This window comes from Alosa alosa, chromosome 2 (assembly GCF_017589495.1).
Source record: "Alosa alosa isolate M-15738 ecotype Scorff River chromosome 2, AALO_Geno_1.1, whole genome shotgun sequence".
NCBI lineage: Eukaryota > Metazoa > Chordata > Actinopteri > Clupeiformes > Clupeidae > Alosa > Alosa alosa.
This window is the reverse complement of record NC_063190.1, coordinates 6,318,991-6,346,648: the sequence shown is the minus strand read 5'-3', so window position 1 is coordinate 6,346,648 and position 27,658 is coordinate 6,318,991. Positions and strand designations below refer to the sequence as shown.

The 27,658-nt window shown below is 47.7% G+C and overlaps 1 protein-coding gene across 1 annotated transcript; it reads right to left on the bottom strand.

The window, feature by feature from the left end:
* flrt1a (fibronectin leucine rich transmembrane protein 1a) lies at positions 1-27,203 on the bottom strand. Its single transcript, XM_048237957.1, has 3 exons — positions 26,655-27,203; positions 8,392-9,321; positions 1-2,751 (listed from the first exon to the last, which is right to left on the bottom strand). The coding sequence occupies exon 3, from the start codon at positions 2,574-2,576 to the stop codon at positions 459-461; it is 2,118 nt and encodes a 705-aa protein (XP_048093914.1). The 5' UTR covers positions 2,577-2,751; positions 8,392-9,321; positions 26,655-27,203; the 3' UTR covers positions 1-458.
* Between the last annotated feature and the right edge of the window lie 455 nt (positions 27,204-27,658).

Sequence of the window (27,658 nt, the reverse complement as noted above, 5' to 3'; positions counted from 1 at the left end):
GTGTGTGTGTGTGTGTGTGTGTGTGTGTGTGTGTGTGTGTGTGTGTGTGTGTTTGTCGACCTGAATAGCCTGTGTGAGCAAAGAAAGAAAGCAACACTGGTCCGTGTGCAAAGTCTTTTTTACGATGTTAGCTTCTTCTGTGCAAGGCTACTTTGGCAGTCACCTCTCCCATCGAGAGTGCGCACGCAGGGGAAACAGTGTAATAACACCGATCATTACCGGAGTGCGAAACTAGCAGTTGGTTGTCGACCGTTCACCACCGCAGCCTTTTGCGCACAGAGGGAGGGGACGCCCCCCAGGGCACAGGAGCCAATTAAAAGTTTCCGTGCCGTAAACAGCGGGGCGAAGTTGGAATGGAAACCAGAAGGCACAAAGGGGTGCTTCACAACCCATGCTGATAGAATAAAAACTGTGCATCTATACAGTACAGGACATTTCTAACTGCGTGGTGAGCCCCATCACGTGTAGGAGTAGTCTAAATCTGGGATGCCGCCTTCTCTGTAGCCACGGTTCGTGCCGTAGCCAGTGGTGTTAGTCATTTGGTGGGGGGGTTTGTATAGTCCTGTGCCGTTTGGAGGGAAGATGGTGTGAATGATGTAGTCTTCACGAAGGGGTTTGGGCTGCAGGGGCTGTCTGGTGGCCATGGGGGTCATCTGGAAGCCGGGGCCACGTATCTCGAGGATGGTGGTGTCCTTCTTCGTGCCGGACTCGATGTAGTCGTCGTAGGTCTTGCTCTTGCTCTTGCTCTTGCGCGAGTTGTTGCGGGTGTAGTGGTCTCGGGAGGAGAGGCAGCCGGCTCGGTGGCTGTACCAACAGAATATAGCCAGGATGAGCGCCAGGGAGACCAGAGCCGTTGCCCCACCGATGATGCCCGCGAGGGGCAAGGTGGTCAGGTGCTCCGACCCCTTACCTTCCCCGTCCTGTCCGGCGTCCTGGCTGGGGTCAGCTGTCTCAGTCTTGGCACACACTGGCTCGTTGTCTACGTCGGCGTCCTCGCCCGCCACCGCGCCTTTGCCCACTCCTGGGCTGCCGGCGGCAGCCAGCGGCACGATGCAGATGACGTAGCTGGAGCGCGGCTGCAGGGCGGTCAGCAGGTACTCGCGGCGGTCCGACTGCACCAGCGTCTCGGTGATGGAGCCCATGGCGGCGCTGGTGCCCTGCCGGAGCCAGCTGAGGCGGAAGGAGGACGAGTGCTGCGCCACGCTCCAGGTCACGCGGATGCTGTCGTGCGAGAGCGCCTTGACGTTGAGCGCCAGGTTCTTGCCCACGGCGCTGCTGCTCAGCTTGTAGTCCAGCCCGGCGTCCGGGAAGCCCAGGCTGGGCCGGCGCGAGCGCAGCGTGAACAGCGAGCCCTGGAGTGGAGAGAGAGTGGTCGAGCTGGCCGCCACGCCGCCACCGCCGCCCGCTCCCCCCACCGCTGCCCTTTCCCGGCTCCCAGCAGCCCCGGCGGCGGGGGCTGTGGCCTCGCACTCCTCCATCTGGCCGGTGAGGTCCCTCAGGGCCAGGTCCCGCACCCTCTCGGGCCCCTGGCAGGTCAGGCCCCTGACCGTGATGGTGTTGCCGCGGGCGTGCAGCCAGTCGTGGAGCCAGCGCAGGTTGCACGTGCAGTACCACGGGTTGCCGCGCACCAGCAGCTGCGCCAGGCCGTCCAGGTCGCGGAACAGGCCCCGCGGCAGCGTGGTGAGGTTGTTCCCCGAGAGGTCCAGCCTCTGCAGCCGCCGCATGCCGTCCAGCGAGCCCCGGGGCATGTGGGTGATGGCGTTGTCCTGCAGCGAGAGCCGCTGCAGGTGGGCGGTGGGCAGGTTGAGCGGCGGCCGCTGCAGCGAGTTGCGCACCAGCGACAGCTCCGTCAGGTTGGAGAGCCGCGCGAACGTGTCGTCGGCGATGCGCTGGTTGGCCAGCAGGTTGCCGTCCAGCACCAGGCGCCGCAGCGACGAGAGGCCGCGGAAGGCGTGCGTGGGGATGGTCGAGATGCGGTTGTCGTCCAGGCGCAGCTCCTCCAGTGAGGCGGGCAGCCCTGACGGGATGCTGGACAGGTGGTTGCGCGAGAGGAAGAGCAGACGCAGCCGCGGGTTGTCCACGAACGCCTGGTCCTCGATGCTGACCGTGGAGACCGAGTTGTCGTCCAGGTGCAGCTTCTCGAGCAGGGGCAGACGGGCGAGCGCGGCTCGGGGCAGCACGCGGATGTTGTTGTCCTGCAGGTGGAGCTCGCGCAGCGACGGCGGCAGGTGCATGGGGAAGTCGTCCAGCTCGTTGTCATAGAGGTAGATGACCCGGACCGTGGTGAGATGCTCGAGCGACGTGGGCAAGCCGGCGTTGTCGATGTGGTTATTCTGCAGGTAGAGGACTGTGGCGGACGGCGGCAGCGGTGGGATGCCGCTCAGGCCGCGGTCATTGCAGTAGATGAAGTCCTCATCGCACCGACACACGGAGGGGCAGTAGGGGTCTCCTGCGTCCAGCTCTCCCAGGCCCTGCGCCGCGGCGACGCTAAACTCAAAAACCTCAGCCATTAAAGTCAGACACAGCAGGAGCGTGAACAGGCAATCACGGGAGTGTGATGATCCTTCAGGGGCCATGTTGCTGCTTCCCTCTCCTTCGACTCTCTCCTTCGAATCCTCTGCTTGATTCCTCTATTATCGCCTCCAATTTCTTGATGCGTCTGTGCAGCGGCAGCAGCGGCTCCTCGCTGCGCCGAACGTCGAGTGCTTATTTATCTCAAGTCCCTCTGGCTACCAATCCAGTGTCACCAGCCTGTGGAAAATTCCAGAAGACACTCTGTGTTAGTTACCCTGTAAACTATTTGCATAATCACATATGGTTTGTGCAATGGCAGATAAATATTTGCAATGATACAGTACTATAGCACCTGCTACACGATTATTCCACTACATGTCCAAAGTGTGAAGCATTTATTATTCACTGTCACCCCTCATCTTAGACTGCGAGACAAATCTATCCATACCACAAGTAGCCTCCACCAGATATGAGTTATAATAACAAGACAGAGATGGAACGAGAGTGTGACAGACAAGGGAGCAGAGGAGATGGGAGAGAGAGAGAGAGAGAGAGAGTCAGGGGAAGGGAGAAATAGAGACAAACCAAAAGGTTTTCCTTTATCTAATCTGTCACAATTCCCAGCAGGAGATATGTAAGATGTCTAGGATCTGTTACAATGCACAGACGCATTACACATGCTTATTTACAATGTATTAATCACGAGTCAAAATGAATAATTGAAGTCATCATCAGTCGGAAATAAGCAGGCATAGCATGTCATGTGATCCCCGTGCACTGACTGAGACACTGTGTTTTGTTTTAACGAGTGGCCCCTAAGTCCCTGGCTGTGGCCTGGGGGATGATTATATGTGCTAATCTTGTGGCCTGTTTGTGCTAGAAGATTTTGGGTGAGATTTGGGGTGTCTGCTTGAGACGGAACAGCTGGGCGGACGAGTCTGTCGAGCAGCGTGGAGTATTTGGGTCACCTCTTTCAGAGGGTCGCCATGGCGAGAGAGAGAGAGAGAGAGAGAGAGAGATTGCTATGGTGCATTGAGTGGGAGGGATTAAGAACATATGGAGTTGTGATTGTGTTGGATTAAGCAGGTGTTCAAAAGAATGGCACATGGATGAACAATAACAACACACAAACATATTTACAAACAAATACACACAAACACATTTCTTCTTTCATCTTAGCCTCCTGGAAAGGTGAAAATCAAAAGAGTGGTGTCACGTGGTGGTACTCTAGGCTTCTATCTTAAGCTGGCTGGCTTTTAAAGGATATGGGGATTGTAGCTGAGAGTACATATTTGTTTGTCTGTGCCTCAGTGCACGTGTGACTTAATGTGTTTGTGTGTGTGTGTCTGTGTGTCTGTGTGTCTGTCGGTCTGTGTCCATGACTATGTGTGGGTGAGAGACAGTTTTTTAGCTTTTCTGAAAGTGAAAAAGTCTCATGCCTCAAAAATATGACTGACACTGGCCAACACATTGACGTCTCTGTGTGTGTATGTGTGTGTGTGTGTGTGCGTGTGTGCCTGTGTGTGTATGTGTGTGTGCCTGTGTGTGTGTGTGTGTGTGTGTGTGACTGTGTGTGTGTGTGTATGTGTGTGTGTGCCTGTGTGTGTGTGTGTCTGTGTGCACCTTGCAGACTCTCATGGCTTCACCTCCTTGTGTGAGATAGACAGGCATATGAAACAATGTCAGGAGGCTACCGTGCATGTGTGCATCAGTAAGAGAGTGTGTGATGAGTCCCATCCAGTGTGGACCAGGGCCTGCCTGCCTGACACACCATCCACACACACACACACACACACACACACACACACACACACACACACACACACACACACACACACACACACACACACAAAGGGCCGTGACAGACGTCAGCTTGGTAAACGGGGCTGAAGCCATGGGGGGATTGGCTGAAATGGGACCGTCCAGACAGCAAGTCGCCTCCAGCACAACGCAGCACCACCACTCTAATAATGGAAACGGAGGCGGCCGAGAGAGTGAGAGAGAGAGAGAGAGAGATGACGAGGGAGAGGGCAAAGAAGGACTGTATCAATTTACATGGAGGGACCGAGGGAGAGACAGTGGGAATAGTGATTGAGTGAGCGTGAGCTTCCCTGCTATCTTTATCCCAACAAAAAAAAAAACACAGCATTCTAGCCATATCTGGAATCGCAAGGTGTCACGTGTGATACAGGAGAGAAAAAAACATCTTGGCATTATCAGAGAGGCCCGCTGGTGCATCAGGTAGCCCATTCGTCTGATGCTGCACAGAAGATAATGTCTCTGTGTGGTTTATCAATCACACCACCACCGTCCAGTTTGCCTTGGGTACGGCTGGAACGTAATATCTGAAACGCAGGCTGGACACAGAAACGAGGCGGATGGGCATTATGGCGTCTGCGAGAACAGAGGCATGGGACGGCATATGAATTCATGAGAACCAAGCGGGGGACCCGCATATCTCTTTTTTATTTATATCAATAAAAGGCATTACCTGGTGCCTCCTGGAAAAGAGATTATGACTGTCATTCTTCTCCCCGAGATGGATATTTCAAAGATTCAAATGATTTATGCCTGTCCATCCAACCATTTGTACAGCCTCCCATTTCCTACAGGAGAACCTAGTTCTCTGTGCATGATATCTGTATTATGTTGATGAATGTTTTATGTGCACTGCACAATGTGTCTTATTTCCCAGAAATGGACCGAGCAGTCTGACAGCTGCAGGAAGTAAATATGCTCAATAGGAGGTGACAGCGGAATCATGAGTGACAGTCAAAAGCATGCTGCAATAGGCCCTGCATCAACAGTCTGTTATCAAAGCGTAATCTGGAGTGGGATCAAGTCCTCAGAAAAGCAAAATGACAGGCCCGTCTCTGAGACCTGCGCTAAATCAACCCCGCTCCAAATCCCAAATGGCCACTAAAGTGCGCCGCCGTGATCAAAACCTGTTGCCACACAACTCATTTGGCTCAATGTCTCTTGCCACGGAATCACAGATTAAAAATAAATCCTGGAGGCATTAACTGCCAAGTCATGCCCCCCCTGGCAGTAAAGAAAAAAAAAATGTCTACAAATGGAGAGGAGGGCAAGCGTGGCACGTGAGAGAGGGAGAAAAAAGAAGAAAGAGAAGAAATGAGAGAGGGAGAGGCTAGGGATATAATGTGAATGACTAACTGAACATCTGAACGTCGGATGAAGAGAGCCTTTCAGCAGAACACAAACAAAGGCAGTCGGCGCAGCTGTGCTTAAATACTTGTGCGGAATGAAGCCATGGCCATTGCCAGCACAACAATCTAATCTGATTCTGTACTTTAAAAACAGCATTACGCACAATAGGATTGTCATCTCAATTCAAATATCCCAACTCATTTCCCTTTAGTGTCTGTCAGATGATGTCTGAAAAAAATGATGCAATATGATGGCGCAATGATTGAGTCGGTTTTTATCTTGATGACTGTCATTTTCAGGGGAAGGAGGGGGAGTCTTTGATATCTTCAGTGCAGCCTGGTGAATGATAACAGTGTGATGCTATGGATGCTGGCATTAATATATAATCCCCTGCAATGCATGTGTTTACTCTACTCTCTGTCGTTACACGGAAACAAGTTTCATAATGCATTAAAGGTGGTGGCTTTGTTCTAATGGACCATGCCCTGGCATGTGGAAGAGAATGGGAGCGGATATCTGAAAACAACAGGAAAGATAGAACACTCTCTGTGTAGCCCAGATACATGGCTTTTTAAGATTTTAAGAAGATAAGGGATGTATCTGTTTGTTTATGCATTTAGCCTCTTAGATTCTCTTAGTGTTTTTGTTTTTGACAAATTCGGTCTTAGCAATTCTTGCTATTTTGCCATGGTCATAGCTATTTTTGATTGAAAACATTAGGTTGTTTATGCAAGAATCTATAGTGCAAAACATGATTTTCAATGTCAATGAAGGGTAAATGAGAGGATAACAAAACAGTGATGCAGAGTCCAAGTAAATAGGACAGTAGCAAAACACAAATGCACCGTATACAAGGAAAGAATTGAAATGAACTGGTCTTAACTGAATGACACCTGGCAGTTCATACAAGTTCAATGTCAAGGTGAGTGGAATTGAGCAGACTCTTTTACCCAAGGTGATGGGCTCACAAAGTTTGGTGATCGAAACCAGGCGTTTAGCACTAGAAGCGAACACTAGAGCACTAGAAGCATTTCATAATTACTAGAACTGCTATCATTTTGACCCCTCGATTTTAAACTCAATATTCAACATTCAAAAACAACAAAAAAAACATTGCACCGGTCGCAGCGGTCCTAGTGTTAGCAGGGGAGGTGTGTGTGTGCACTTCTGTATGGAGACTTATGTGCTGTGTATAGCTGGCGAGGTGTGTGTGTGTGTGTGTGTGTGTGCACTTCTGTACTGTGTATGTTGACTTGTGTGTTCACCTGCATGCCTTCGTCTGCTCCCCCTGCTGTGATGGCAAAGTAAAACACGATGCCACCAACATAGACTCATTTTCAAGGTGGTGGAAATGCTGCTGAAATGTCAACTGTGGCTCACCATACATCTCTGAGGGCAAAGGCATATAATACATTCCATCGATGTGTGTGTGTGTGTGTGTGTGTGTGTGTGTGTGTGTGTGTGTGTGTGTGTGTGTGTGTGTGTGTGTGTGTGCATGTGCGTGTGTGTCTCTGCTTCATCTGTATGCCTTGTATGTGATATATTTTTGTGCAGGTTTAAACAACATTGGGTGGGTTTCCACTGACATTTAAGTGTGATCTAAAAGCTGTGTCTATGCATCCATGAACACTGAAGGCACCCTCGTTCTCTCTCTCTCTTTCTCTCCCTCTCTTTCTCCATCTCTCTCCCTCGCTCCTCTCCCCGTCACCCTCCTGCTCCCCCTGCACATGCCCTGCATGAAGAACATGGCTGCTGATTGAGTCGTGATTTTCACCTGGTCGAGCTGTGGCCTTGTTTCACTGAGCCTTCCCCAGGCCCCTCACCTTTTTTTTTTCCACACTTTCTTTCTTCTATTTTCTGCTTTCCACTTTACTTCCCTATTCTCTCTTTCCTCCAGCTCCGCGAGGCTTTATACACAACATTTCATAATCTCACTCTTCCTCACCCTCATTAAGTTTGTTTTATCTTTCAGTCCTCCATTTTCTTTCATTCCTTTTTCATTTGTTCCTTGAGTTTCGATCTTTCCCTCCGATGTTTTGTTTGCTTTTATTTGGTGAGAAACACAAGCTACCAACCCCCTCCTCCTCCCTTTTTCATTTCTCTCTCTCTCCATCCCTACTCTCTATTACATTCACTAATGCTTTCTTTTGCACTCTTTCTCTCTCTCTCTCTTTCTGTGTATGTGGTCTCTCACAGTGTTCTTTTAATCCCCCCTACCCACACCACCCCACCCACTTTCACTGTCCATTTCTCCTTCAGCTGACGAAAGCCGCTGAGATACAATTCCTCCAATGTTTCTCCTCCCTCCCGACAAATAATGCTTCCTGCAGATTAAAATGCCAACCCCCTAACAAACATCCACCAGTGCCATCTCCCTTAGAGTCAATTCCCCACTACACCCTACACTCATGAAAAAAAAATAATACTCAAGTGCCAGGGCTGCTGTCGTTTGGCATTTTGTGTGCAAAGGGTGTCTGGGAAACTATAACTGATACGATGGGTTTCATTACTCTAATTGACAGGTTCTGTTGTTTGGGGCGGCGAGAGCACACTCTACCTAATCTGGGAGGCAGGACAAAGACACACTGCCCTTTTCAAGGCGAGGAGGAGGGTAAAGGAGGGCTGTGGATTGTCACCAGGCGGGATAAAGGTAAGTCCACATGAGTATCTGCTCTGGCTGTAGAGGTTTCAGTGAATGAGGGCTCTTACCTTTTACCTCTAGCTGTCTGTCTCTCTCTCTCTCTGCCTCCCTCGCTAATTGGCTCTCTGGAGAAGTGGATCAGGTGTGCACTGAGCAGCGGGGGATCCTATTCAGGTTCGCAGAAGGTCAAACTCCCACCCAGCTGGGGGATTTGGCCTTCAACCTCGCTCTGTGTAAAGTCCTCCCATAGGAGAAGGGTTTGATGGGAGACGGCGCCGGACGCGCTGAGCAGAGTGTGTCAAACGTGGAAGAGCCGTGACAGCCGGACGCGCTTTTTTCAGGATCTATCCCTGGAGAACGTCTGCCCAAAGCGCTTCCTGGTCTCGTCTCACAGTCGCGTCCCAGTCGAGGAAGACATGACGTCCACTCCCAGAGCAGAACCTCATTTTACCCCCACATTTTTTGCCTCCACGACCAGGATTTGACAGCCTCCGAGGTTGATGGATGGGGTTTGCGAGGGGGTAAATGGGTTCAGGTCAAAATATCGCACACTGTTTCCAGCCACAAGCCAATAGTCTGATAGTCCACCAAACAAAAAAATCCAACCGAAGGTTTTCACCTTTTTTTTTTCAGTCAGAAACTGAAGTGAACTGCCAGAACATGGCATGGATTTACAACTGGGCCGCCCCCAACTGAGAGTTGTAATTTTAAAACTGGTGAACTAGAGGAACAGTAATGGCTCTTTCATGGCACACTCCTTGATATTCAGGGCACAGAAGTAGAATTTATGCTGTTTCTTACAACATTACGCCATTGTCTGGTCATCGTCCTCCCACTCTGCTTCTGCTGAAACGTTATCTACTTCGCTTTCTTTAGTGTGTGTGTTCGACGAGTTTATTTTGACATCAGCAGATATTGAGTCCTTTTGTTTGCCGATGCTGTCCAGACAAAATATGTTCTCTCTCCTCTATTCAGTCAATCTTGCTGGAGCCAGGGAGCTGTGAAGGCAAACAGAGAGGAAGAGATATTAGTGACAAAAGCCTTTACAAATATGCAGTATTCGCAGCTTTAGCATTAGCACGGGACTGTTTAAAACGGAACAGCGGTTGCCTCTTGGCTTTGGGCAACAGATGCCATACCCTGCAGTAGGCTACTAATACGGAGGATCGAAAGAAAAAGAAAAACAAGAAACCCGGCGATAGATGCTTTCGTTGCCAGTGCTGTAGAGGAAAATGATTCATCTTGAAGACTTCTCCTTGTGAATTCAAATTCAATACTCCTTCCAGGAGTGAGTGAGAGAGAGAGATAGAGAGAAAGACAGGGAGATAGAAGGAGAGAGAGGATAGAGAGAGGGGGAGAGAGAGAGAGGGGTTGAAATATCTAACTAGATGTACGAGCAGTGACCCCGCTGGCAGCTCTCAGAGCGGGGGCCGAGCCATAGGGGCTGGTGTTATGACTGACAGGTTGGAGTGGTCCATGACGAGCGGGGAGGGGAAAAACAATATAATCACACCTGCCCGGCTGGACTGCTGTTTAACCTCCGTCGCCGGCATTAGCGGCCGAGCCGGCGCTCTTCCCAGAGCTAGAGCAGGAGTTTGGCTGTGACTTCCATCAATACCAGATTGATTTATCACAGTGAAGCCCAATGTTCTCCACCACCGTCTCCAGACTCCCCCCACCACCACCACCACCACCAACCCGCCCCCGTTTCCAGGCACAGAGCCTGATGGTCAGTGTGAAGGATATTGCTGACAGATGAATAACTCACTCAACTGACATACGCGATCCAACCAAATTACAGGCCAAAGCCTTCGCCGACCGTAGCGGCCCGTGACAGCTGATATCGCAGGCCTCCACCGTCCGGAAAAGAGATAGGGGCACAATGAAATAAAGTAGCATGGCATTCGATCACCCCTTTTTCCCAATTCAAATCAAACAACCCCTCCACACACACACACACACACACATACACACACACACAGACACAGTACTGCATAATGCAAACACAAAGAGCCTGTGGGGCTGGTGCACGCATTGGCAAACGGCGCTGCCGGCTGGCTGCGGACGTGTGCGTGTCCAAACCAATGCTGTGCCGTTTGAAATTGATGGTGGGAAGCGAGCCACGAAGCACTTCAGAGAGTATCCAGCGGTATTAATGGCTAATACATTAACTCGGGAGCATCACATATGCTAAGCCAAGATTCTTCAAAATGGAATCCTCATCGCACAAATCTTCCCAAGAAGGGAACATGAGGATTTTGATGAACAGTGAGAAAACGAGGGAAGAGCAGATTTAGATTACTGGGAAATCTCCTGTGCAATGAATGACTTGGAAGTGTGAAAGGGACTCCCATACAGCGCAGAATACACATGCATTCATTATGATGCACACACCAGGCATATGATTTCCACTCTGCTCCAAAAGAGCCAGTCTTAGTTGGGCTGGAGGGAGTGTGCAGAGAGGAGTGTGCAGAGAGGCAGTGGTAACAGAATGGGAATCATGTGATCCAGATGGCAACAAGGAGAATGCTGGCACTGGTGTTTTAATTCAAAATGAAACTTTCTCCCACAACGGAATATAAAAAGTAAACAATTCTAAATAATTCAGACCGCCCCAAGAGGAAACGACAAAACTGCACTCATTCCTCATCGTATAACATGCTGTACGAGTTTGTGGATTTGCACCCATATGAATGTGTGTGTGTGTGTTTGTGTGTGTGTGTGTGTGTGTGTGTGTCTAGACTTACTAGACTCCAATAAGGCTTTGTTTGTGTGTGTGCGTGTCTATGTGTGTGTGTATATGTGCGCGTGTGCATACGTGCATGCACATGTGCATAGTATATGTGTATGTGTGTGTGAACAGATTTGATCTGAGGCTTTGTGTAATACAGAATGACGGGGAGGGAGTGAGTTAGTGCGTGAGGCTGTGCCTATGCAGGGAGGTGAGAGAGCAGAGTGACCATGTATTTGTGGAGGCCAGCGATGCAGCAATTACTGTCAATCTCAAGAACATCTCCCCTAATTGGACACTAAAAAATGCAGTGCCAAGACAGAGTTCCATCCAGAGTTTAACTTGGCTTTAATCAAAATCCCTCAAGATGTTGAAGTAATGTTTATGTTTGTTTTGTGTGTGTGTGTGTGTGTGTGTGTGTGTGTGTGTCTTTTAAAGTGTGTGTGTCTATGTAGTTCCACATAGATGGCATAGCTGGCATTTGAATGGAGATGCATGGTTGAGTTGGTCCATAAAATAGCGTGCGTGTAGCACTTGATACTAGACATCGGCTACATGCAGTAAAATGTGAAGAGGAGCCATTTATGCGCCCTCCTGTTTACCTTGTGTTTATTGGCTTCATCTATTATTAACAGAACTTCAGTTCAAAACTCTTAAATGCTGACCCCCCCCCCCCCCTCTTCTCTCACACAAACACACACACATACAGTACACAAAGACACACAAACAACAATATTACACACACAATGACACACATTATACACACACACACACACACACACATATCATTAAAGATTAAATATATTTCATTAACACACACACACTCACACACACACACACACACACTTCCGCTCTCTTTCTCTTCAAACTCTATTGTCTCCTCCTCCCATGGCACCTCACTGGCTCTGCTCTCCCAGTGCAGCAGAGGAGGGGGCTGGAGCTAAGCAAAGTCCCCTGGTGTGTTGCGCGGGGCATGCAGAGTACAAATGCACAGTCACACACTGATGCACTCACTCCCACATCACACACATTCTGATTGTATGTTCCGTGACCAGGCACGCTTGCCTGTGTGTGTGTGTGTGTGTGTTGGTAAGAATCTCAGGGTGGGGAAGAGGGTGTGTGTGTGTGTGTTGTATGTGTGTGTGTGTGTGTGTGTGTGTGTGTGTGTGTGTGTGTATTATCATGTGTTTATGTTTGAATGACATTGTATAAGAAATGTTAAATACCTGATATTAGGGTCCAGATGAGACGACAACTGGGGATCCGAACCTGCCGTTTATTAGATGAAATTGGAAATGTCGGTTCATAACCGCACGTCCGTGTGTGTGTGCGTGTGTGTGTGTGCGCACGTGTGTGTGTGTGTGTGTGTGTGCGTGTGTGTGTGTGTTTGTACGTGCGATGTGTGTGTGTGCGTGTGTGTGTGTGTGTGAGTGTATCCCGGTGTATGCAGGTGTGATTGGTGCGTGTGTCTCTGCGTGTATTAATCCGAGATGCGGCGTGTGTGTACCTGTGCTGCGTGCGTGCGCGTACGTGCGTGCGTGCGTGCGCGTCCTATTCGGCACGTGCGTGGTGTGCAAGCGTATTACGTGCATATCCCCGTGCGTATACAGGCGACGAAGCTGCGCAAGCGTGGTCCTGGTGCGTGTGTGTGTTTGTGTGTGTGTGTGTGTGTGTGTGTGTGTGTTGTGTGTGTGTGTGTGTTTGTTTGCATGTGTGTGTGTGTGTGTGTGAGTGTATCTCTGTGTGTATGTAGGTGTGATTAAGTGTGCAAGTGTGTGTCTCTGTGTGTGTATACTGTGAGAGGTGTGTGAGTGTGTGTGTGTGTGTGTGTGTGTGTGTGTGTGTGTGTGTGTGCATTTGTGTACTGTAACTGAGCCTGTTGATGAGTTTGTCACTGGGATTTGATATTAATTAGCGATGCAAGTCAGCGGGGGTGCAGTAACCTGAAATGATTGGAAAGACGCGTGCACACAGACACACACACCGCGATGTGACTCAGACCTAACAGGCGTTTAACATAACGTCCATCCAGTGCTAGACATGTTTCTTAGGAGGAGGAAGAGAGAGAGAGAGAGAGAGAGAGAGAGAGAGAGAAAAAACAGAGATGAAAAATAAGGGGAAAGAGGTAGACACCACCAGATGCATCCCCTTTAAGAGCCCTGTGCTTCGCTTATTATTCCTGAAAAGTCAACGTTTTCTCAGCACCATTCTACTTTGTCTTTTTGTCGCTCTATCACTCTCTCTCTCTCTCTCCCTCTCTCTGTAGCCCTCCTTCACTCTTGCCTTTCCCCCACTTTGCTCTGTTCATTTTTCTCTCTTTCAGGAGGCGATGTTCTACATATGGAGGAATGGAGAGGACATGGCTCTCGAGGTTCTCCATCTACCCGCCGAGACGTCGGCCCTAATAAAGCGCCTTTTAGCACACTTAATTAAGAGAGACCCATATGCAGCATGTGACGCTCAATTTAGCTGCTCACTTTCTCTCCCTCTTTACTCTCTCTCTCTCTCTCTCTCTCTCTCCTGGCCAACTAATCGAATCCTCAATCCCTCTCTGTGACTACCTTTCCTTTCCCGACTCCAAGCCATAAATTCCTTCTTTCCACCCCTCTGACGTTTTTTTTGTCTTTTTTTTCCATCCACCCTTAGTGCTGGTGCCATTTTAAGCCATTCATAGCACTTCCCTTCCTTGCACTCCTTCCCACTCACTTGCTCGCTCTAAATGCTCGAGTAGATGAGCTTTGACATTCCTTATTCAGGCAGAGGGGAAGAGAGGAGAGGAGAGCAGGGCAGGGAACAAGGCGCGGAGGAGTGAGAGAGGGAGGGAGGGGGAGAGGGAGGGAGAGAGGGAGGGAAGGAGGGAGACAGGGAGCTGGGGTGGGCTCAAGGACAATACAAAAGAAAATGGAGAGAGGAGAGATTTAGGGGAAATATAAAGTGATGAGGCAGACTGGTTGGCAGTTTTCATTCGGAATAGGACCGCTGGCGCCCAGAGTGTGCTGAACTGTACTGGTGATTGTGGCCAGACTAAAGCAAAACGGACAAAGTGATGCAGCTGGAGGATGCAGGCAGAGAAGGGCAAAACAGGATGAGAAGATGTATGGAACAGGGATGAGAAGATGTATGGAACAGGGATGAGGAGATGTATGGAACAGGGATGAGAAGATGTATGGAACAGGGATGAGAAGATGTATGGAACAGGGATGAGGAATAGAAATAGTATGGATGAGGGAGCACAGAATGAAATGTGCTGGTATGAGTAGCCTGCTACTGAGTAGTACTGTATACATGGGTAGTATCGTATAAAAGGAACTGGTCAACACCAATGACTGTCTATAGGGGAGCAACGTTATCCATCATTTTTATACAGCCTATGGTCTGCACACGCAACAGTAAAATTATTGGCATTCCACAGTCAGACATGTCCTAATATGCATGCGCCACACACTGCCTTCTCACTGAAAAATATGCACATACATCACACCACATATCCATAATTCTCTCTCTGCTCCTTGGAATCTGTCTGTTTCTTCCCTCACTCATCATTCTAGAAGCTATCTCTTTCCCTCACCAGGCCGCCTATACGTAGCTTATACACACGCCTGCTCTCTCATTCAGACCGACAAGTAAATATGAATATTAACGTCACACATACGTCAGACACAGACACACACACAGACACACACACACACAGACTTACGCACAGAGTCTCACACACACTGGGTGCAATATTGACAAAAATATCTTGTTATAATATAACATTTTCTGGGATTTTGTTAATAACGATAATTAGTATTTAGTATAATTAGCATTTTGCATCCTTTAAAAACATGTTGTACAAGTATCTCACAAAATATTATACTAACTCATAGTCTCTCACTCATGATAATAGGATATTAATGGTTCCTTATTAATTATATAATGGAAACAACATATTTAAGAAAAACAGGTCTCAATTATTTACTCTAAACTGAAGCATACAGGTAAAATAAATAAAACAGGTATTAACTGACATAAATTCCTTCTAAATTTTAGAAGGTAAACGTGTGTCTCTGTTCATACATATGACCACCAGTTATAAGAGCACCTAGTTAATGTAACGCGGCCTTGTCCTCCTAACCGTTTTTTTTGTATTTAACGTAAATGTTTGCCTTTTTTTATGGGAAATGGTGCTTATGACATATGAGATGTCAAGCAATTTTGATGCTGTTTTGGAAGAAAGAATGCGGACTCCAAGCAGACTGCAAAAAGTATGCAATGTTTGTGTCTGTAGCTGTCCGGGTGTTAGTCCACAACCGTGCAACCGTGCAACCAATTTTAATGCCGATCAAGCGAAGAGGAAACACATTGTGAAGTGAAGAATCTCACATTTAATGACCACTACACCCTCACTATGCTTATGACCACTACACCCCCACTATGTAATGCTTATGACCACTACAACCCCACTATGTAATGCTTATGACCACTACAACCCCACTATGCTTATGACCACTACACCCCCACTATGCTTATGACCACTACACCCCCACTATGCAATGCATCTGTGTTAGCTAAATTCCTGACATTTCCGTATTGATCGCTTAACTTTTGTTTTCCTTTCCTGTAGAAGCACCTTGCACACCCCTAACACACACACACAACACACACACACACACACACACACACACACACACACACTCACACATTCATAAACAAGTACATGCACACAAACATGTGCACATATACACACATCCCTCACACACACACAAGCATAGACACATAGACACTGTCACACAGTCGCACAGACACACACACTCATGCATTGCATTGCTGGAACATACACAAATGTGCATTTGTCCCTATTTTACGGTGCCAAGTGGAAGACAAATTGCTGGGTTGCAGTCCGGGATTGTTCATGCCCTCTGCTGAGTTTGATAAATTCTGTCCACTGAGCCACACTAATCACCGGAGCCTGTCACAGCCACACGGCTCCACACCTCCGTACCGCTCCACACCCCGCTCTCTCCCCTAGAGAGCACACCTCCCTGCTCCCCATGTCAGGACATACATACACACACACACACACACACACACACACACACACATCATATGTCACATACACACATAGACATAAAACACACAATCACAATTCACTATGCCCCATCCCCCACCATCTCAGAAAGGTGCCATAGAGATGGATAAGGTAAAACGTGCCATCCATACACACACTCAATCCTCCCATACCCACAACACCAATCACACAACCTTATCTATAACAAGAACACACACATACACACACACATACACACAAACACACACACACTACACACACACAGACAGATACACACACTTCATCCTCGCAGCTCCTCACCCTAAATCACAACATTCTCTATAGCAATAAGCAAGAACACACACACACACACACACACACACACACACACGCACATACGCCATCCTCCCATACTCACAGCACATCTCCCAAATCAAACAACATTTTCTATAGTAAGCACACACACACACACGACACACACACACACACACACACCATCCTCCCATACTCACAGCACCTCTCCCTAATCACACCTTTTTAGTAAGTCCACACACACACACACACGCACACACACACGCCATCCTCCCATACTCACAGCACCTCTCCCTAATCACAAAACCTTTCCTACACACACACACACATGCACACACACGACACACACACCCACCCACACATCATCCTCCCATACTAACAGCACCTCTCCCTAATCACACCTTTTCTATAGTAAACATACACACACACACACACACACACACTGCAGTAAGAGAAGCAGCTCTCTTCCTGTGTCTGTGTAAATGATGCGATGACTGGAAATAAACAGGCAATTTAAGTGCTGGACACCTCAGTGCTTCCCCCATCCCTCCCCCTGATCTCACACACTCAGTCCCCATCCTCACTGCTGCACACACACACACACACACACAACACACACACACACACACACACACACACGAACACACACACACACACACACACACACACACACACACACACACACACACAAACACACACACACACACACACACACACACACACACACACATACACACACTCACTCACTCTGGCTGGACGGGGGAGGGAGCAAGGTCAATGCATGGCGGAAGACTGAGTGGTGATGAGAGAGCAGGAGAGAGAGAACGAGGGAGGGAGAGGGGAAGCGAGAGAGCAAGACAGAGAGAGAGGAAGAGAGAGATGAAGAGAGAGAGAGAGAGAGAGAGAGAGAGAGAGAGGGAGGGAGGGACAGAGTGGGGACAAAGGCCGAGCAAAGAACACTAGAACACGGGCAAATCTCATTACCATCTTGTATTTCAGACGGCACCTTTAAACAGGGATCACACACACACACTCACACACTCACACACACACACACACACACACACACACACACACACACACACACACGTAGCAGATGCAGGGGTGGTGCCAAAGCGGGCGCATGAAAATGCAATTTGACAACTCCGCCGTAGTGCTGCGTTTGATCAATAAAAGCAGGCGTTTTTCCCCCTCCTTCTGTTGGTGGTCAATGCTCCATTTTGAACGGTGTTATAGATGTAGAGCGGGATGGAAATCAATGGCCCTGTGGTGTTGGCGGCCGAGCTAGCAAGGGGCCCAGTGGTGGGGGAGGCGAGTGGCTTAGGGGCCAGTGAGGAGGGAGGCAGTGTAGTGGGAGGACGAGCTAGTGAGGGGACGAGTGAGTGGGGAGACGAGTGAGCGAGGAGACGAGGTAGTGAGGGGACGAGTGAGCGAGGAGACGAGCTAGTGAGGGGACGAGTGAGTGGGGAGACGAGCTAGTGAGGGGACGAGTGAGTGGGGAGACGAGTGAGCGAGGGGACGAGTGAGCGAGGAGACGAGGTAGTGAGGAGACAAGCAAGTGAGGGGACGAGTGAGTGGGGAGACGAGTGAGCGAGGGGACGAGTGAGCAAGGAGACGAGCTAGTGAGGGGACGAGCGAGTGGGGAGACGAGTGACCGAGGGGACGAGTGAGCAAGGAGACGAGCTAGTGAGGGGACGAGTGAGTGAGGAGACGAGCTAGTGAGGGGACGAGTGAGTGGGGAGACCATTGAGCGAGGAGACGAGTAAGCGAGGAGACGAGTAAGCGAGGACACGAGCGCTCAAAGTCTGCACCTGCTCCTTGAGGGAGAAAATGGCAGCCCGCTCTGGACTGATAGCTACTCCATGTCCCAGACACTCAATCCAGAGAGCAGTGCAGTGCTCCTCCAGCAGCCTCACCAAGGCTCAGCTCAGCACTCAGAGAGCTCCTGACAGGGACACACACACATCACACACACACACACACACACACACACACACACCACAGGGACTGTTCAAGCCACACAATTGCACACAAACACACACACATACACACACACACACTCTCTCACACACACACACACACACACACACACATACACACACCTACTGTACACACACACACACACACATCGACCCCTCAAAGGACCCCTCTAAGTGGCGAGTCATTTGGGGCCACACTGCAGTTGTATTTTTGCACACAGTAAAACGGTGTGTCTGTTAGGTTTTGTGATACATTTACAATTAATATGTGTGTTTGCATGATATGATATGATATGATATCATACATGCCTATTCTTGTACATACAGATATAAACTGTTAAATCTGGGGCTATTTTATTCCACCATCTCTGCATATTAGTATCATATTTTTTGTTCTAGTCACAAGGCATGAATATTAAAAGGTTACAGGCCCAGTTGTGCTCACATCTGAGTTAATAATGAATAAAGTCTAATGGTTTAATCGGCCTACATGCTGACACATCCCACAGGCTGCAGGCAACTTGAGCCTCCACAGCACCATAAACAATGGGCAGACAAACAGCCAGAGAGAGAGAGAGAGAGAGAAGCAAAGAGAGAGAGATAAGAGAATAGCCTGAAAAAAAACAGAGAGAGAGATAGAGATAGAGAGAGAGAGAGAGAGGCAGAGAGAAGTGGATGTAAACCAACCCTCTGTCTCCATCTCTGAGTTTCTCTTGTGTTGCTGCTCTCCCTCTTTTTCCCCTCTATTGCCTCTTCCAAATCAGCACTGTGTCAGCCCCCCCCTTCTCCTTCTACACACACACACACACACACACACACACACACATACACACTACACATACACACACACACACACACACACACTACACATACACATATAGAGATGGACCCCCAACATCCAACTATCACATTTTATCAACCCTTCCCCCATGGACCTTCGGTAAATTGACCACAATGTGCTACTCCATTAGCTATATTGCACATTTACAATTGAAAGTGAGTGTGGACCACCCTGACTCCTCTTAGACCTTGACAAGTCCAGGGCTTTAACAATGGCTCCACTAAAGGCTGTGGCTTTACGGTAAAACACTAAGACAAAGCCGGCAAGGGTCGGGCTTGGCCTGAGTTGGTGCAATTTCACAATTTTCCTTTAAAACCAGCAGGAGGGCTGGAACGGGTCCACGCCATATGGTTCCATAGGACTTGCTCAGTAAAAAAGGCCCATTTTTTTGTCCTATTTGACACTTAGCAAAATTGCAATTCAGATGAAGTGCATTTGCGAGTTTTTAAGGACATTCATGGAATAATTCAGTAGGGTGGAGAAACACCCTCACAATGTGTCTGCCTTTTACTCTTAGAAGCCAGGGATTCATCTCCATAAGGAACAATAGAGGCATCCGCGAAATGTGAGGTTAATAGCCAGTGAAGGAATAGCTGTTTGATAAGATAAACGCTCCCAGGCTATAACTACAGTCCTCGGGATTGTAATAACCAAGATCTTACAACCAACCACAGATTGCTATCTTTTATTTTCTTTTTTTGCCCTTCAAGTCGGGACAAAGAATTGAATACAGATGCATCCGGCGTGCTAGTTGTGTCGAAATAAAAAGCCGGCTTGATTACATCACTGCCGACGAACAAAGTTCCTTTTGACGCAGCCCAAAAGAGCAAATCCTATGGGCAGCTCATGGAACTCCCTGTGAACTCTTGGGAGAAATGCTCTGCAGCTCGGCTGATTATTGTAGCTCATTTCACATGCATGCGCCCCGGGCCAGAAGGGAGGAAAGCGCTCGGCAGCACAGACTGCACCGCGTCATGTCCAAGGAGGAGCAGGCCTGTTGGCTGGCTAGGGCCACTGCACATGGACACAGACAGGAGTGTACACTCACACACACTCACACACACACACATACACATGCACACACACACACACACACACACACACACACACACACACACACACACACACACACACACTCACGCACATGCACTATCACACACAAGCACTCTCACACATACATACACACACACACACATACACACACACACACACACACACACACACACACACAGTCACACACACACACACACACACACACACACACACACACACACACACACACACACACAGACACACTCACACACACACCTACTCATTAACATGCATGCACATGCAAAAAACTTGGCAAACTACCTTTGGTACGGTGGGAGGCCATCCACCTCCACCTGATCCAATCCTATTTTGATTCTCACTATGCACAAGATCTGGCTAATTTAATTCAGCCTGTCTTTCAATGTTGTTGTGAATGTGGTCTACAAATGTAATCCAATTATGCCCCATCCTCCACTTTATCCCATTATGTTAAGCCTTCAGTGACAGTTTGTTTGGAGCTTAGAGTAGTACAAACCATTCAATAAAGCATGATTGATTTAGGCACCTGGTAAAAAATCAATTGATTATTACATTTCCAAAAGCACATAACAACAAGCAAAATCTGAGCCAACAGCCTGGTAGTTTCATTAAGGGATGTTCTGACCACAGTCCAAGTCCCCACTATCATACATGTATTCTTTGCCGACAGATTTGGCTGTACATTGTTTCTGTGTTAAAGCCTTCTTTATAGGTTGGACCAGCGTGTCTAATATTCCGTGTTTAAATACAGCTCAATCACAGGGCGCAAGCAGCATGAGTGGAGGCCTTACACCCTTAAGTCCTTGACAGAAATTAGTTTGAATAAGACTGCCTGTCATTAATTAGTCGTGACTAAAAATAGCAGCAGCGCCACAGATATGTATCTGATAGGAAGGTGCCTGCGAGGCATACGAGACCAGCCCACATGTCTCTTCCTCTGTGCCCTCTGCAGAGGCTCTCACCGGCTTCCTTCCCTCCACCTCTATGCCTTCCTCCTTTCTCTTTCTCTCTTCTCTTCCCCCCAAACTCTGCATTCATGGCTTCCCTTCCTCCTCTCTTATTCCTCCGTGCTCATCTTAGGCTTCATCCCACTGCTCAACTATTTCCTTCCTTTCTTCTCCCCCCCCCCACCCCTCCGCCTCTAATCTGGATGTGCATTATGTGTGTGTGTGTGTGTGTGTGTGTGTGTGTGTGTGTGTGTGTGTGTGTGTGTGTGTGTGTGTGTGTGTGTGTGTGTGTGCGCGTGCGCGCGCATGTGTGTGTGAGTATGTGTGGCTTTAATATGGAGTGTTGGACAAGCACCACATCTGTACTGTAATAATCCAGGATTACATGCAGCCATAGAGGGTTTGAGTGTTTGTGTGTGTGTGTTTATGCGCAAGGGAGAGTGTGTGCTTGCATGTGTGCCTATGTGCTTGCACATCTGTGTGTGTGTGTGTGTGTGTGTAAGAGAGAGAGAGAGAGAGAGAGAGAGAGAGAGAGAGAGAGAGAGAGAGAGAGAGCATGTGTGTGTGGGAGTATGCTGGCCTAATCTTACTGCTGGTGTGTCTAAAACTATAATCTTGACTGGTGCCCCTCTGTTTGTGTAGCCATAATCTCATGCGTTTGCACAAGCCTGGCCTGGCATCTGTACTTTCATAATCTATCTGAGAGGTTCCCAGCCCTATCCCCTGAAAACCCCTGAATCAGATCAAACTTTTAATACTGTTTTTAAGCCTATATAACATTGAGGCCATCAGACCAGGAAAAATTGCAGCCTCTGATTGAAAGGGGTGGTCAGCATTCATTTATTCTTCATTGGCCACAATGGCGTTCAGTGTCCATAGACTTGGACTATTAGACTTGAGTATTGGGGAAATCTTGTATTGGAAGCAGTCAGTTCATTTGAATAGCAAACATTCAACAAATTGCATCCAGAATTGCAAGCAGCTCTCGCTTGAATTGGTGGCATTCACTAGTCTACACACTTCACAATTGCAAGCATTCACTGCTAATTAAAGAAAGATCACATTCTGAATAATTCAACATCCTTGTCCAACATGTTTTAGCTACTAACTAATTCACTAAGCCAAATGCAACTGTGTTTTCTTTTTGATAGAAGGACACATTGACATACTACAGAAATTCATAAATTCATAAATGTCCTTCACATAACTTCCCCTAATTGCAATAAAACAACTAGCTATTAAACACAGACCTCCATTATATCTATCTGAAATATGCCTATGAGGAGCAGGAACCTTCATTTTGAAGTGGTGTGCAGTATATGTGGTATATACAGTATAATATCCTGTTTTTCTCTGAACGTGAAACAATAGCAACAATTCTTATTGAAATGACTCATCAAGCTCCTGAAGTATGCACGACTATTTTGAATCTATTCATCTGGTGATCGGCTCCAAGGTGGGAATTTTCAATTAATTCCCAACAAATGTCATACAAAGGCGAAAGCCAGCCCTTTGTCTAAGCCACACAAACCCCATCTCCCGAGTAATATGCCATTCTTCAAGAAGCCCTGTCCTGAATATCTAAAGGCAAAGTCTCTTGGATGTTTTCCAATGTGTTTAAAAGAAAGGGCCTCAAAGATGTGCTTTCAGACCTCAAGGAGCAGAATGGGATAATACCACAAAGCCCATGGCATGCTTATTTGATCTAAGCGTTCGCTCTTCGCAAAAACTGATGAATTAATTAGGACAAACACCTAAGGACAGATGAGAGGACGTTTTTTCCTATTTTAGCCCTCTTTCTAGGGTGGTCCTAATCCAGTAGCCCTTGAAAGCTGCCTGCAGCAAGTGCTAGTATAGTTAGTGTCACTCATGCTCATTTCAGTCTATTGCGTTAAGTCATGTTTCACAGTACAGTTCCTTGACATGTTGTACCCAAAATTTTATCTTGGAATAGGTCATGGGAAAAAATAGATCTGGTGAACACACAAACATCTGTGTTTTCCTTGTGTGTCTGTCTGTGTGTACTGTCATTGTCAAATGTTGTATCCACAAGTGTGTGTGTGTGTGTGTGTGTGTGTGTGTGTGTGTGTGTTTGTGTGCTTTGCATGAGCTCAGCCAGGTCACACAGACTGGTAACTGCATAGTGGTTGTATGGCTAATGGTCATATCTTGTACCTGAATGTCTTGTGCAGTTAAATTGGCAATGGGCTGCGCTGGCACTGGCACTGCCATGGCCAAAGTGCCCCACTGGCAGCCAGCTGTCACCGGCCGAGAGGAAGCGTTTCAGCAGAGGAAAAGGGACAGAGTGGGGTGAGGACATAAAGCCTACATCTCTCTCTCTCTGTTTCTCTCTGTCTCTCCCTCCCTCCTTCATCCCCCCTCTCTTTATCCCTCCATCTTTCTCTCTATCTCTCCTTTTCTCCCTCTCTGTCTACACTCTTATTATTTCTTCGCTGATGACATAAGCAACATTGCAGCTCTGGATGGAGGCCCTGTGTGAAGTGAAAAGATAAACATCAGAAGGCTGGTGAGAGGAGAGAAAGACAAAAAACAGGGGGAAGATGAGGAGGAGAGATACTGTAAACTGGGAGTGGAAGCTGGGGGAGAGACAGAGGCAGAAAACTTCTTTCAACATGAAAGTGCCAAGGCTAGTCCAACAATAAAGCACTGAGATATTAGTATGCAGTTTGTGTACTTCTTTATGCATGAAGCTTCGTCGCCACTCAAAGATACTATAATGGGAGGCAATTATGCACACATTTGCATCTTTGTATTAGCAAAGACTGCTGATTGACCCACAATTAGGAAGCTGTGCTCGCGTTAGTCCACAACAATAACAGGGCCAGAGACAAGGCTTTTGTCTGGCGCAACCTTCTCCGGTCTTATGACCCTCACCTCATCTGCCATGACAGGAGCCGAAAAAAGCAGAAGTCAACGCGTGCTGGAGGGGAGGGGAGAGAGAGCGAATGTGTCTGCCTGCGAGGGAGGAAGGCGAGCAGAGCAAGCGAAGTGCGCGCACAGCCAGGCGGAGGGGAGGAAAAACCTCCGCACACTGCATTTTTCGGCATGGCTGAAGTGTGTTGGCTGCCTCCACCCAAGGAATAAATTGATCTCCTACACTGGTGCATGTCTTTCCACCAGCACAAATGGCAGAAAGAGAGGAAGAGAGAGAGAGAGAGAGAGAGAGAGAGAGAGAGAGGAAGGGAGGGAGGGGGAGAGAGAAATAGTGGAAGGCTTGTTTTATTTTTATAAGTAATTTCCAATCCAAGGAATTAATAAAGACAAGCCTTTGTGTAGAAGCCATAAATGATGCATGATGGGGGCCTCCACGCACAGGGTATCCACTGAGGGACAGAAGGGAGCCGAGAGAGGGAAGAGAAGAGAGGAGACGATAAGAGAGAAGAGGAGAAAAGAGGAGAGAAGGTAGCATGCTGAGGAGGAGACAGGCAGGGAGAGGTAATGGATAGGGGGGAATGGGGATGAGAGGGAGTGGGAGGCCGAGAGGCAGGTCCCCCACTTGCATTCACGCTGCACGTCCACTGCAACCGTCCCTTGATGTTACCATGGATGAAAACATGTTGCAGCCCCTCGGAGAGCCGCGGCCGACGGGAATCAGATGAGAAAGCACGCCAACAGGACTGAACTGACAGTATTGATTGAGCATGAGCAAATTTCTCTATCGACTGAATTCAGCTTTTTTAGCTCTTGAAACAATTCAATTCCTGGGGCCTGGTTACTATTTGCCCTTTTTAATAAAACCACAGTGATTGAACGAGCAACAAGCAGGACAAGAGAAGCATGTGAGAGCCACAAAGGTCCTTTCAGCAAGTCAGCATTCAGAAGGCAAATGAGAATGTGATATAAGAATACACTAGAATATAGAATGTGAAGAACAGAAGAGAACAATAGGATCTGATAGGAAATGATATAATATGATTGCAGCATTCAGAACTTGGGTCTCTGCAGATAGATTGGGGAGCACAGTCGTTGTTGGGCCACGTTGTCATAAAATGAAGGTGGCTAACTTTAGCGGAGGAGTCGGCCAGAACGTTTCATCATGGCTGGATCCCTTCCCAACTCTGTAAGCTCAGCATGCAGGACTGTCCCCGGGCTAGGATTCTACTAAGGGGCCATTAGGAATAATCCATCTATGTGATGTGCCGTGCCAAACACGACTAGCGAGAGCAATACTGTAGGCTTTAAAGTATGAGCACTCATCTGAAAGAGAGAGAGAGTGTGTGTGTGACTGTGTGTGTGTGTGGTGTGTGTGTGTGTGTGTGTGTGTGTGTGTGTGTGTGTGTGTGTTCCAATATTGGTGGCATTCAAGGTATGTTTGGTTAAGAGGATCCTTAGAAAAAGACACTTCAGCTAAAGGGTGTCTTATTACAAACAAAAAAAACAGTCTTTAGGGCTCACGAGGGCAGGCAGCACTGAGCACTGGAGGCAGGGCCATGGAGCCACCACTCCGAGTCTACCAGAACATCCTGAGCCCAAGGCCACAGAATTAGTCACATCTGCAGTAGGCTACATACTCTCTTTATTGATGCTGATGCCAATGAAAAGTCTATTGCTCAAACAACCAACGTGGTGTGACCCACCATTGTCAGCCCGTAGGCTGTGGCTATGTGTGTGAAGGGTTACTGAAGGCTGTGGTAGCATCAGTATGAATACGAACATGACCTGGCTATGCCTTCAATCGCTACAAGATTAGTTTTGCCCTCATATCTAGCCAACATGCCGCATTAACCGACCGACTTTATCATCTACCAACCAGTCTCCCAAATTATCGACACGTCGTTACGCACTGGTAGCCTACAGAACTGTACGTGGGCATCCTTAACCTGTTCGAATAACCATCAGACCTTTTTGTTCGAAACGACAACCAGATTCAACACATTTGATTTTTGCATTGTATTATTATTAATACGCTACTTTGGCGACAATTCACATAGGCTGCATAACCTGTATGAGGCAAGTCCTAGACTAGTCGTATGTCAAACTGCCTACAGCATATCGATGCTCAACTGGGATTTCACGCGACACGTATTTTCACATTTGACTTTCAATTAACATAGCTTATGCCTTTATAGGTTTATCGGTCAACAGGGAGATGCCCACTACAGTAAACTGTCACTGAGCTGTCACTAAAACGGAGGAGGATGCTGCAGCAGCTTGTAAAATCCCGACATTATATCTAAAATTGCATGAAACCAGAATCCCGTATTTCCAGCAGGGTATGTAAGCCCAAGTCTCCCCGTATACCCTCTGCATCATTTCATGCGTTCTCAAAAGCGCGGTGCCCTTTGTGAACAGTAAACAGCCGCAACACATTTGAAATAATAATAAAAAAAAATATATATATATATATATATATTAAAACAAAAATCATATTAGTCAGATTACTTAAAATGTTCACCTTACCTTCTCAATACACTGCGAACCATTTCTTCCTTGCTTGCCGTAACCTCTCTCGCCCAGCGTTTTTCTACAATTGACAACTTCCCCGTTATCGCGTAACCTAAATATTTGAGAAACTGGGTCTACTACTCGTTGTTCAACAATAAGCATAGTCAATGTTATTTTGGTCCGATATGCCCGTCAATCAGTCATCATCACTGTAATCATGTACCAGCTCGTCTCTCTCTCGCTCGCGGTGTCTCTCTCGCTCCTCTTCGTTCCACCAACTGTCCAATCCACCCCTCACGTTTTTTTTCGTCAGTTTCTCCACCACCACTACGTAGGCCTAACTATGAAATATACTAAATTAATCATACATGCGTAGTTGGATAATGGGAAAGCGATTAAAATAACTTGCTCGCTGCGGTTGGTCCCATTCTCCTTATCGACTAATTTCCCCGCTTTTCACTGCGAATACATAATTTACACTAGGTCCGGGCGTTCTTTATTGTCTGGAAACGTGTCATCTCAATTCGTCCGTCATCTCTCTGACGTTTGCCGCTCCAGTGTCTCTGAATGTGCCGGGTGAGGATGAGGGGAGAAACGAATAAAAGATGGGGAGTGGTGAAGGAAAAGAGGGAGAGCGGTGTGCCCATTGTTGGGGGGTATTGCAGGGGGGTGACTTTTCTCAGTCAGCACTGGAAGAAGAGAGTCTGTTATTTTAGTCAGTGCTTTAATTAAGATGTAACTTGCTAGAAGACAATAGTCTCCCTCTCACACTTGCTCTCTCTCTCTCTATCTCTCTCTCTCTCTCTCTCTCTGTGTGTGTGTGTGTGTGTGTGTGTGTGTGTGTGTGCCCGCGTTAAATTAAATAATAATAACATTCTGAGTTCAGCATTTAACAGAGAAGCCAAGAGTGTGAACTTTGGAACAGACTTAGACTAAACACTGTCTTCATTAAGTAAGGATTACTGAACAATGCCATGTCAGACCTATATTAGTTTCCCCCTGAAAGCTGTTCAGCACCA

Bases quoted from the DNA above. Each gene is read 5' to 3' on its own strand.
- flrt1a (XM_048237957.1), bottom strand. From the start codon at position 2,576: ATGGCCCCTGAAGGATCATCACACTCCCGTGATTGCCTGTTCACGCTC.